Raw genomic sequence first — 13,200 nt, 5'->3', positions numbered from 1 at the left:
CCATCAATAGATATCAGAAGGGTGTGAACAGTTGGTGATCGACATCAGATTGAACGGTCGGATAGACGCTCAAGATGCAACCAGGTGAGCTTCTGCAAGAATAATGTCATCGGGATGCTAGTGATACTGGAGGGCGAATGCGTGAAAGACGCGAGAAGTAATGGTGTCGCGTAACAAGAGGGATGGAGTGGCTGTGCTCAAAAGTGCTTTGCGGTCCGGGACGGGCGGAGGCGGATTATAAGTGCCATAACTCTATGACTGTTACTCCGTGTCACGTTCTCTCTCAATTGTCATCATCCTTCATCGTTCCTCCCTCTTTCTTCTCCATCTTTTGCTCAATAACAGGTCGGATGGAACTTGGGATTGACATATTGAATTTGGATGGAAGATTTGGGGTAGTACACGTGCGTATTCAATCGTCTCTATCTAATTCTATACTCATTTCCAATGATTGAAATTCAGGTTTGAACGTGGAACGATCACCGCAAGCGACGAGCTGCCGTGTAGAAGCAGTTTTCTCAAGGTTAGACTCGGAATAGGACAAGCGCACAACGCGAAGACGATATCTAGGAGGGTGGGGAATAGGTGTTAATGTTTGCTTCGTGCAACGTATGAGGGTTTGCTACGCGTAACTCTCGATCGGAGCGATTCTCTACATGAGACTGCTCCCGTCTGGTATTGGAGTCAAAACCGGTTGTATGAGCCGTGGGTGGGCGTGTACGCGTTCCGGTCGAATTTGAATTTCTTTCACGGATGGGATACTCGCTATTGACAACGGTGCATTCACTGCATGCGATGCTAGAGGGTCTGCTGCAGGTAGCTCTCGGTCTGAACAATCATCTGCATGAGACCGTTCTCGCATTCTCCTTTCAGAGTTCCGAGCTCGATTCATCGATGGAGCATGGTGTTCGTTGGGTCTGAACTGAGAACCATCACTGTTTTTTTCTCGACGCATTAATTCCAGGCGAGTGTTTGTTTAGCTTAGATTCTCGACTGCTATTCGTTGACTGAAGCTTGACTGCGATGAAGACCAGGTCAAGTTATCAAACGTCCGCGATAAAAGTCACGACTTGCGGGGATGTCGGTTCGAAATGGGAAAGCAACAGTATTGGTGAAAGCGCAGCACAGGGTTCGTGAACCTTAATTCTCATCGCCTGGTTGAGAAGCAAATGGTCCATTTATTTTGAATTTAGGAGCTAGCACTCGCAACCTGTGCGTGAATTGATTGACTCAGCATGAGGTTACTGCTTTCCCATAGCTAACACTGCATTTTGGGACCGTCAAGATGAAAATCCATTTGAATCAGTGTGTCCGACAAGGTCGTGAATACATATCGGCTGTATATGTTCCTCGGGTTACCCGCAAACACTCCACTGCCCGGGAAATACGAGTCCAAACTATAAGAACGGCCTTTGATAATTTCTGAATACCTCAACACAAACAATTTGTCCCTCAAATGATCCTTGCCAGGCACCCGGACGAAGCTCAGGTTGCAGCCTTACTCGAGGACTACAGGGTTTCATTGGTGATCCGGCCTGTGATGGAGATCCTAGTAAGTAACCTCGAGTGCCACCTTCCATCAGTTTTCAAAGATTCTCGGTAGATTCCCGGTTTCCTTTACGGTGAAGTCTTCAAGCTTCAACTTCCATTTCTCTAATCACATTGACTTACTGCTCATGTTAGGTGTATACGCCGTTCTCTATGGTATCTGCCTCAATCTGTTGAGGAAACGGAAGACACCAAACCATGTTCTTTACATCATTATGATGACAGCCCTCTTCCTTTCCGCTACTGCTGGCCTCGCTCTAAATATCACTAGTGTCATAATCTCGGGCTTTCAAAACCTCAAAGATGGTGTTCTGAACTCCACTTCCCATCCCTTTCCTCCAACCACGTGCGTGGAACATGAACTTATCAGAGCTCAAATTCGCAATTAAGTTTACTTGCTTACACGTTTACCTCCCTTTCAGCCGTGCTTTCTTTTGTGTTTGTCTGCTATCAAGGCGAGTTTTCTTACAATCTAAACTTCTCGCAATTTGACTTCATTTGTCACATTCTCTTTATAGCCTTTTCGCTGATTCAATTTTGGTACGTTGCCCTGGTTAACGAGTCACTCCGCTGATACTGTACCTCGTAGATCTTACGCTGCTACTGTATTTGGGGTCGGCGTCTGATCATAGCGATTATCCCAGCAATCGTATGTATCGCTGGTTGCGGTAAGGACTCTCCGTGAGGCTCCACCCCTGATTCTCAACACCTCTAGTAGCGGTTGGCATTTCCATAATAACCACCGCGGAAAAGTTCATGCCTGGTGAAACATCCCCAATATTTATACCGTACGAACGCAGCGGGAGGGATCTCTTCTCTGCGTTCGTTGTAATAGAGCTAGTGTTTAATATATCCTTGACGGTCATGATTGGTTAGTACCTACATAGATACCCCCTTCCTTCCTTAACTTACTCAGCCTCACCAACACTCGAAGCGGGAAAGATCTTTCTGATTCAGAGACAAGTGCGAGGAATTCTAGGCAGGAATGTTCAAAGTATGTATTATTCTATTGTGATCATTATGTGAGTTCTTAATTACCTATAATGATTCCGATTCGTACACTACTCAATCTTTAAAAACCATTGTTTTAACCCCAGAATAGAATCGGGAATGATGTACTCCATTACTTTGATCCTCTTACCCACACTCGCACAAACTGCTGGTAAAACAGTAGTGGCTTACTCCTTAATTCAAGTGGTGGTAGGCTCTAATTTTCTGGCCGGAGGTCACCCTTTTATCGAATTACTCCTAGGGAATTGCTCCAACTATTATTGTGGTACGCGTGGGTCTCAGAACTACAGTTCAAGATGTTCAGACGTGTTTGGAAACGATGTGGATGCCAGAATCCTAGGGCAACAAGGAGGGAGGAAGGGTTATTGAACTATCTACGTGAATCATATACTAGCTTTCTCTCGTCCCTCTTTCCTTCGGCCGGAGGGTCCGAAGGGCTTTCAATAAGCGGTAGATGATAAGATGATTATGGACATATCGACGAATGATGAAACATCGGATCCGAAGGAAAGTGTACTTCGCTATATTGAGAAATATTGATCTCTCACATAACTTCGTACAAGGGTGAACTATTCATTGATCAGTAAAAACTAGAGTAACTGTTCTTTTTGAAGTTATATTATTCGCAAATGTGATCCTCATATATAATCACCTTCAAGGCCGTTTCCAAACCCATCAGCTTATTCAACGTCTTCGTTCGTCTTCTGACCATGTCACATCTTGAATACTTCTCCTATCCAGGTTTCGGGGAGACTACACGCCAACAATTTTGGTTCAATCAGGCTGTCCGTATCGGTGATCGTATCGAAATTTCGGGTCAAGGTTCGTCCTTCTTTTCCTCCTCCATTCGGCCCACAAATTTACGCGTTTCTACAGGCGGTTGGGATCCCACCACCGGCTCACTTCAGGAAGGAATATCCTACCCGGATGAGATCGACTCCGCCTTTTCCAACGTCGATCTCGCACTCAAACACGCTGGAGGAAAAGGCTGGCCGCAGGTCTACAGCGTGAAGATCTACATGGCAGATCTCAGCAAGGAAGGGTTGGCAGTAATAACTAGATACTTGAAGATGTGGATGCCGGATCATCAACCTCTTTTGACGGTGGTGGGTGTTGCGAAGCTGGCGTTACCGGGAATGAGGATTGAGGTCGAGGTCTGTGCGCATGTTTCGGGATGAGTGGAAGTCAGGAGCGGGAGGCATTTTTGGGTGAAGAAATTGACAGATTTGTATCGTAACGACACTTGTATTTCATCAGTTTCTGGTCAATTTAGATGATTCTGGGGTGATTTTGGGGGTTTTTCTACCCCCTGAATTCGATTTTGAGCTTATCTAATTGTTTCCGTCACTCCTTGAAGAGATAGTGCTTTTACTGTGTTGCAAAACAGTGTATATCATGTATTTTAATGAGAACTGATTCAATCCAGGTTCATCTGGGATGTTTTCTAGGGTTATTTGACCCTCTGAATCCGATTCTGGCCTTAGTAAAAATTTCCCCCCACTCCCTGAATTGATATCATTGTTTGGCAAGAATTTGAACCATTTCAGCACTGTATAAGCATGGTTGATGATAAAAATATTGGAGGTGGGTAGAACTATGTATTTTTGGGTGCTGAACTCGAATTTCCAATCAGCTTGATGATAGGATGTCTCCCTACTGCACTATAAATAAATAAAATTTATTCCAAAATATCGGAAATAATATCTATTTATTTCAATGAAAACTAATCCATTTTGTGTAATCCTGGGATGGTTTCTAGGGTTTACTGACCCTCTGAATTTGACTATGAGGTTAGCTGAGCTCTCCTACCCCTCCCAGAATTGATACCGTGGTGTGATTCAATTTCTGACCAATCCAGCACTGTCTGAGTAAGGTAGGTGATAGAAATGGGTGAGATGGGTGGTAGTATGTGTTTTTGGGTGCAGAATCCAAATCCATAATCAGATTGATGATAGGATGTTTCCCTGTGACAATATAAACCAAGATATTTTATGCCCAAATATTGGAAATAATAGATATTCAATAAAGAAGGCAAATCAAATATTGAATCACAGGGAATTTGGGGGAATGTTCTGGATATATGTAAAGGCCTGCCTACCAATTTTTGGACCTTAGAAGTGACAGCTGACCCCCCTAGGCAAAAAATGCTAAAAAAGCGCAAAATAATACACTGCATACAGATATTATTTCCACACCAATGATACTATACCAGTAATTAGTAATATATAGGGAGAGTAGATTCCCAAAATATGTAAGCAATTGGACAATATTGTGGTCTGTGACTGACTCTACAGAGAGCAGACCTTAGCATTGAAGGTCAAGAGAAGCGAAGTGGAACATACCTTGAAAGCTGGAAGTAGCCTGCCGTTGCATGCATTTTGATTAATGATCTTATGTCGCGACATCGCTCTCATCTCGAGACATCTTGAGATCTCCTGAGAATATCTCAAAGATCTCAATAAAAGTACATTCCCCATATTAAATAATACATGCTATTATCTCAAATTTTCTATAGTCATTATCTCAAAAAAATAAGATCTCATCATCTCAAAGAATATATCTCACTGTCTTAAACATCTCATAAGTTTCAATCTCAAAGATATCATAAATCTCAAGCTGAATGTCTATGTCTCAATTTCTCAGTAACCGAGATTGCTAGTTGGTATTCTAAGCTAAGGTTGAACATAATAGTGATGCTAGCAATTTTGATTGTGTTACACCCGCCTGTAGGCCCTTCACCCTTATAGTAGTTTAAGGCCCTGTTCAGTAAAAAAAAGCTGCAGCTTTTTTTTTGCAGCTTTTTGATAGCGTTTGGCGGTAGCTTTTTAGATAGCATTTCAACAGCCTTTTGATAGCTTTTTGATGTAGTCACGGCGTGATATGCGGCGACCTCGGGGTGACAGTAGTAGTACAAACATGAATAAATATTGATTGTCTTTTTTGTACATGCATCATCGAAACAGCTGTCATTGATCGATCAATGCCTCTTCAATGTTCCCCAGTGCAGTACCATCAGTCCCTGCTTGTCCTTCTTGCTGGACATCTATTTCAACTAGCTGGCTATGCAGCTGCTCTCTATCATATTGCTTTCGCTGCTGTCATTCAGCCATATCACACCTCTGCACTTAGTGGACAAGCCTGGATTGAGGAACTTTGGGAGGGGCATGAGGATAGAATAGCTCATGAGCTTGGGGTGTGGAAGCATATTTTCAATATACTCCTCTCAGAGTTATGCTGGCTAGGAATTGATGACTCCCAACATGTCAGTCTAGAGGAGAAACTTGGCATTTTTCTCTATACATGTACAACTGGGCTATCTGTTTGCCATGTTGGTAAACGATTTCAGCGGGCAACTGGAACCATATTGCAGTTAAGTGGTAAATATTGATACACTATAGTGGCACTAACATGAAAACTAGATACTTCAATGAAGTGCTTGATGCATTTACAGAGCCAGATTTCTATAACTGATATGTCTGCTTGCCAGATGCCAATGCACCAACCCCTTCATATATTCAGAACAACCCCAAGCTATTTCCATTCTTCAAGGATGCTATTGGTGCAATGGACGGGACACATATCTGTTGTTGGCCTTCAAAAGAAGAGTGGGATCTGGCATGAGATCAAAAGGGGCAATTATCACAAAACTCCTTGATCTGTTGTTGATTTGATATGCAATTTCAGTATGGAGTTACTGGCTATGACGGGGCTTCAGCAGATGCTACAATGTATGCTCAGTCCCAACTAACTGATCTCTACATTCCAGACAGCAAGTACTACTTAGCAGATGCAGGATTTGGAATATGTGATTATCTTATGGTGCCTTACGTGGTGTACGGTATCATCTGAATGAGTGGCAGAGGGGTAGTCTGCGGTATGTTTCTGTTTTACATGTGGCTATATTTCTAAGAGGCTTTCAGACCCATGAATTGGGAAGAACTTTTTAATCTTCGACATGCGAATTTTTTTTCGGAGTCCTAAAGGCAAAATGGGGAGTTCTGCTTCATCCCATTCGATATTCAATGGGGTCCAAGTTCGGATTCCACTAGCGTTAATGGCAATTCACAATCTTACAATGGAATATGATCTGGTCAAGTCACTTTCAGCCATTCAAGATTCAATTGAGGAGTTCTATGACCCTACTGCTGAAAGGGAGACCAGTGGTGACTTGACAACCTCTATGGTTGTATCAGATGAGGAGTTTGAAAGATCACTTCAATGATGGGATGCTATTGCACAGAATATGTGGGATAGCTATTTAATAGAACTGGCAGAATGCGGTGAATAGTAACTATGGATATGATGGAAGATAGAGATCAAATGGAGGAATGGTTAACATAGTATCTGAAAGCAAATCATAGTACTGTGGGATGGTAATGTTAAGTTTACGGAGAATCCAGGTTCGTTGGAGCAGCAACTGCAGCTTTGTCCTTCTCAAACAAGTCCTGTAACTGGAGACAGAGATCCAAGGGAAGCCAAACCTTTTCACTGTCCAAAGCTTTGATAGCTCCTGCAAGGCGACTTGGGGTATTATTTGCATTGTTCCCCCATGGCAAGTTGAAAATGTGAGAGCATGGTGATTGAATTTGGTAATGCCACTACCAATCTGTGCGAGAGCAGTAGCTGCTTTGGTGCAGTGATCAGATGAGGCTGGAACATGCTGGTGACGGGGACCTGGGGTGACAGGTGTTTGTGGTTTGACACGCTTGTCCACTGACTTCTCCTTCGGAAGTGGTGTTTCAGAAGCACTGCATTTTCGGCCAGTAGATGCAGACTCGGACACAACTGTAGCAGCAGTGGTGGTTGACGATTTCCTGGACAACTGAGAACAAGTTACAATATTCAATACAACCTGTCATATGAATAGAAGACTCACAGTGGATGTTGCCTCTTTATCTGCATGAAACTGCTTATCCATCAATTCATTGTCCCAGTCTGGACTGTCCAACCTCTGCAATACAGTTGGTTGAGAGTATTCCTGCTCTCCAGCCTCCTGAGAATTTGCATTGCTGGCCACCAGACCAGCTCCTCCAACCCCAACCTCAACCCCAACCTCACTCTCATCCAACTCATCCTTGTTCTGGGCTTGAGTCTTCCAGCAGCCAATACAACATATATTCATCTGTTTGGGAAGAGTAGTATTCAGCAGCATGAGAATATCGAAGTGGTGCTGGTATTCATAGCCCTTGTTCCAGAAATGCGCCGCCCTCAGATTGACCTTCACATACTCAAGCCAGTTTTGCTCACATTCAGGTGTGATGCTGCCCCCTTTCTTTCGGTCCCAGGGTGGCCAGCCAGACTTATGATTGATTTTAATGACTTCTTCCCAGTCACATTTGATCTAGAACGTAAAGAGAAAAGTCTCAAATGAATAGAAATGTCAAAATTGAATGAACTGTCATGTACTGTCCTATACTTGTCCTTACAGCCTTTTCCCATTTATTTGCTCTGATATCAGGTGGATTCAGCTCCTTGGCAACCTTGTTGAATACTGCAACCTTGAAATTCCCACCTTCTCCAATTCTGTCAACCTGTTTGACGAGTCCTGCCAGCAATGTATCCACATCACTGTCAGTCCATATAGTGCGTAGCTTCTTCTCTTGGTCCACGGGTACAGTCTTGAGATGACTGTTGTTGTTGATGGTGCCTTTCTTTTTCTTAGCTATAGCGATAGGCGGGCAGTACCAGAATGCAGAGGATCTGCAAGGACGCAGCATAGACATGCAGATGTAAAGAATGTATTAGGTAATGTATGTTACATGGTCAGTCACTACATAGTCACTCGTTGTCACAAAAAGCTGTGAGTAAAAAGCTATCAAAAAACTGCAAAAAAGCTGCAGCTTTTTTTTTACTGAACAGAGCCTAACTTAGTCATGTAACAGATGACCGTCAGCCTACACGTGGGTGTAATGCAATCAAAATTGCTAGCACCACTATTATGTTCAACCTTAGCTTAGTGTCATGAAATGAACCAGGAGTAGTACCTACTGCCGACTTTTCCTCCTATATGGTCAACTGTGGTTGGACTCGGCATACAATCAAGGGAGATATCATGTGAAATAGGTCAATTCAAAGGAGAGTACTCCTAATCTTAGAGAAGGGGTCATCAGTATAGGAACACAACCCTTTCTACTAGATAGGTATATAAGGAGTACTTAGTGGTAGATATTTCCCTAGAATTTGATCTCCTTTGTCCTTTGTCTTCCTTGGTCCTTGGTCCTTTATCCTCCCTATCCTTACCTTTCGCCTCTCCCATTCACTCAGTTGCTCTACGCCGTCCAGGTCACCCTTGTCAGGGGACTCACCATCTAATTGGGATTCGGACTCGCCCTAGAGTCCCTTCTCTAGTGTTAGAATACAGGATGGGGTATGCATGGATTAGGTTACAGGTATGTGGTACACTACACTGGTGTATGTTGGGTACTGTCTATCATATGCTCTCGTTGTCATTGGAGTACCGGCTTGTGAGGATACAGTCCTCATCATAGGACACTCTCATCACCGAAGGTCTACTCTTGTCATAGGAGTACGGCTCATTGTATGGTTCACCACACGGTTCATGGATATTCACAATACCCGACATCATTATTATTCATTCTCCTTGGTCACCAGCTCTTGTCATCCTCTATTGCCGATAGGCCCGTAGGATGGTCCAACAGTATTAGTCTGGAGTATGATCACATAGTAGGTTGGAGTACCAGGGTTTGGTACCCCTCAGAGTATGCCCTACGTGGGTGTTGGGTTGTTTTAGGCATATGCTATCCTCAGCGTCAGGGCTTGAGGCCCAGCATATGCATAGGCAGTTCACCCTCCTGACACTTAGTATACCAACTAGCAATCTCAGTTACTGAGAAATTGAGGCACAGACATTCAGATTGAGATTTATGATATCTTTAAGATTGAAACTTATGAGATGTTTAAGACAGTGAGATATATTCTTTGAGATAATGAGGTCTTATTTTTTTGAGATAATGAGATAGAAAATTTGAGATAATAGCATGTATTATTTAATATGGGGAGTGTACTTTTATTGAGATCTTTGAGATATTCTCAAGAGATCTCAAGATGTCTCAAGATAAAAGTGACATCACGACCTAAGATCATTAATCAAAATGCATGCATTTACTGAAGTACCATCCACCCGTTATTTCATTTTCTCCCTGCTTCCACTCACCCTCATATCATTACAGCCTCCTCACCGATCACCAGTTCTCCATATCTTGTAGTCTTGAAGTCCCAAACTATTGCCTACAGCGAAGATTTCCGGAATACCCCAAGATCGTCGATATTGCGTGTTCTTGATCCTAGTTTGATGGCATTGACCATGCAGAGACACCAGATGAACTGGTTACCTCCAGGTAACCAAACAGCCTGGAACAAATCTAAAGCTATGGAACACTCGGGACTAACCAGTAGTACTCTTGATGGTCATGGTCAATGATGAAGTCCAGTTAGGTGGTGGTGCAGTCGCAGCAATACTGTTATGGTACGCTTTTCCCAGGCTTTTGTCACCGGCGGCTTCAGCACTTTGCCATGTTCAAGTGTTTAAGCGCCTCGCCGCATTTGCACGCTTGTGCCCAAATGCAGTTTTGTCAGGAGGGTGAACTGCCTATGCATATGCCGGGCCTCAAGCCCTGACGCTGAGGATAGCATATGCCTAAAACAACCCAACACCCATGTAGGGCATACTCTGAGGGGTACCAAACCCTGGTACTCCAACCTACTACGTGATCATACTCCAGACTAATGCTGGCAGACCATCACACAGGCCCATTGGCAATAGAGGATGACAAAAGCTGGTGACCAAGGAGAATGAATAATGATGATGTCCGGTATTGTGAATATCCATGAACCGTGTGGTGAACCATATGACGAGCTGTACTCCTATGACAAGAGTAGACCTTCGGCAATGAGAGTGTCCTATGATGAGGACTGTATCCTCACAAGCCAGTACTCCAATGACAACAAGAGCATATGATAGACAGTACCCAACATACACCAGTGTAGTGTACCACATACCTGTAACCTAATTCATGCGTACCCCATCCTGTACTCCAACATGAGAGAACCGACTCTAGGACGAGTCTGGACCCCAATTAGATGGTGAGTCTCTTGACAAGGGCAACCTGCATGACGTACAGCGACAGAGTGAATGGGGCAGAGGCGAAAGGTAAGGATAGGAGAGGATAAAGGAGAACCAAGGATAAAGAACAGAGGACAAAGGACAAAGGAGATCAAATTCTAGGGAATTATCTACCACTAAGTACTCCTTATATACCTATCTAGTAGAAAGGGTTGCACTCCTATACCGATGACCCCTTCCCTAAGATTAGGAGTACTTGTTAAGGACGTGCGGAATGACTCGGAACCGAATGGAACTGAAGGGAGAAACGATAAGATAAGATATAAGATATGTACGGAAGGATATACTAAAAGAGGAATGATCTAAGATGAAGAGAGGGAAGAAACGGAGTTGATCGGAGCGTGTCGGGGAGCGACGAGGAGAGTGAAGGAGGTCGAAGAGAATGACAGAGTCTTGACAGTAGCCAAAGTTATTGGACAACGGCTTCCTGAGTCGAGCTGCCTTAGACCAGGTCACTGGGAAACCAGAGTCGAGTTTAATTCTAAAGAATGTAACTACTAAGTCGTACATCTTATATAGGATAGAAATGTACAAGGTCCGAGACGGATCCAGTAGTCGGATCCGTATTCGGACCGCTGACTCCCAAGCCGATAGTCTAGGCTTTAATAGGTAGTACGGAGATTAAGGTAAGTGGAGTAAGTGATTTTGACCAGTCGATCTGGATCGGTCCAGCATGGATGTAACAGTATCCCCCTCTTAAGGTTCTTGCCCTCAAGAACCTTTCCGAGACGGAAACCGAAAATGACATAAATCGTAAGTAGTTCGGAATGAATGGAGCCCGAAGAGGCGTAAATCGTAAGGTAAAAATGATCGAGTGATAGCCGATAGGCCAAAGCGAGACAAATATGAAGGAGTGATATAAGGCGTACCATGAAAATTTCAAAGTCCAATCTTCCTTGTCCTCCTTCCGCATTCTCTCAAATTTTTTTCATTCAGCTCATCATGTCCAACATCGTCCAGCCCCCTTCCCACCTCGCCCTGCCTACTCCCAAGCCTGTCTTCGTGCGCAGAGCTTTTGATCAACCAAAACCCGATCGGACGCCGAGAATTTTCGATGAAGATGAGTTCGATCGTGCACGGCCGGAGGGTATTCCGAGGAGGACCTGGGCTAAGAGAGTGGAAGACGAGCAGGAGAAGGTCAGGTCTTTTAACCTGGAGTTGGAGGAGGAGGTTAAGCAGTGGAGGAAAGCGCGGGATGCGCATGAGGATGCTGAGGATGAGAGGTCGGAGGCCGTCGAGGCCGAATTGAGGCAGTGGGAGGAGACCGAGGCTGAAAGGCGACGTCTGTTGGAAGCATGGTGGGTAGAAGAACAGCGGCAGAGGGAGGAAGCCGAAACTAAGAGAAGTAAAGGGAAAGAAGTAAGTGTCGCTCCTAGCGGGTCCGGACGTGATGGAGATGATGAGGAAGAAGAAGAGGACGACGGAACCGATACAGGCGAGAAGGTAAGTCATAAGTTTTTTAATAACAATCTTTTCTCTTCTTTTTCATTACTGTTTTTAGCTCATTTTCGCTACAACTCACGATGCTTTTAAGCAGGGTGAGATCTTGGGGTACCAACGAGGAAAGCGGGACGCCGAGGAGTCCTTGAGGAGTCCAATCGTGGGTTATCTCAAGCATGGGCACCCGGATCCGAAGGGAAAGGGAAAAGGAAAGGAAAGAGCCTATGTGGAGGCTGAAACTAGTAAGTGTTTTCTTTGTTTTGGAAGTTTTTTGAGTACTAATCGGTTTACAGAGTGCAAGCGGTGTTCCGAGCAGGAGATCCCTTGCCGGATCCCGGACGGACCGAGCAAGGCGAAAGCCTGCGAAGCATGTAACCTCAAGAAGGTTGGGTGTTCGTTCGCCGGAGGAGGACGATCGGCCGTGAATGTTGCCGATAACACAAGGTTGGAAGAGTTGGTGGAGGAAATGATAGGAGAACAGAAGCGGACAAATCAACTCCTAACCGAGTTGATTGGTCGCTCTAAGAGTAAGTTTTTCTTTGTTACTCGTTTCTTTTTTGCTCACTATTGCAGAAGCTTCCAAGATTGCGATCCCCGAAGCGGAGGCCGGGCCTTCGAAACCAAAAAAGAGAAGAAGGATCGTGAAATCGGTGGAAGTAGTAGTACCGAAAGAGAAGGATATTGAGGAAGAGCCGAAAGAAAGCGGCAAAGAAGGGGAGGATGAGGATATGGTAACGGGAGAGTAAGGGAACGTAAGCGGCCGAAGTCGGACCTTTAGTAAAGTAGAAAATTTGTAAATAGTACGGACCGAACCGGCCATTTGGGCCTTATATTGTAAAAACTTTTCTTGAAATTGAACACAGTGAAATGAGTGAATAAGGATCATAAGGATCCGGAGGGACCCGGTCTATTAGGGTACTTAGCGTGAAATTCCGTAATGATCTCCTCGGCCTGGAAGTTATGGCCGGGATCCAAGAGTATTCTTCGTCAGTACCTTCATATCCTAACCACCGTACATAGTACTGCAGCTTGCATCGGAACCGTCGGTCGATTTTGGA

General features: G+C 44.3%; 2 protein-coding genes across 2 annotated transcripts; both read left to right on the top strand.

The window, feature by feature from the left end:
• Positions 1-1,456: 1,456 nt before the first annotated feature.
• On the top strand, positions 1,457-1,937 carry E1B28_003645 (uncharacterized protein; the record flags this gene model as incomplete). Its single annotated transcript, XM_043148073.1, has 3 exons — positions 1,457-1,552; positions 1,604-1,622; positions 1,684-1,937. The coding sequence occupies 3 exons, from the start codon at positions 1,457-1,459 to the stop codon at positions 1,935-1,937; spliced, it is 369 nt and encodes a 122-aa protein (XP_043012665.1).
• Positions 1,938-3,269: 1,332 nt separating this feature from the next.
• E1B28_003644 (uncharacterized protein) lies at positions 3,270-3,737 on the top strand (the record flags this gene model as incomplete). The annotated part of the gene is made up of 2 exons (XM_043148072.1): positions 3,270-3,381; positions 3,436-3,737. 2 exons carry the CDS (start codon positions 3,270-3,272, stop codon positions 3,735-3,737), a joined length of 414 nt encoding a protein of 137 aa, XP_043012664.1.
• Between the last annotated feature and the right edge of the window lie 9,463 nt (positions 3,738-13,200).

The sequence above is a fragment of the Marasmius oreades genome, chromosome 2 (genome assembly GCF_018924745.1).
Source record: "Marasmius oreades isolate 03SP1 chromosome 2, whole genome shotgun sequence".
Lineage (NCBI taxonomy): Eukaryota > Fungi > Basidiomycota > Agaricomycetes > Agaricales > Marasmiaceae > Marasmius > Marasmius oreades.
The sequence above is the reverse complement of the archived record's forward strand: the minus strand, read 5'-3'. Positions and strand labels throughout refer to the sequence as shown.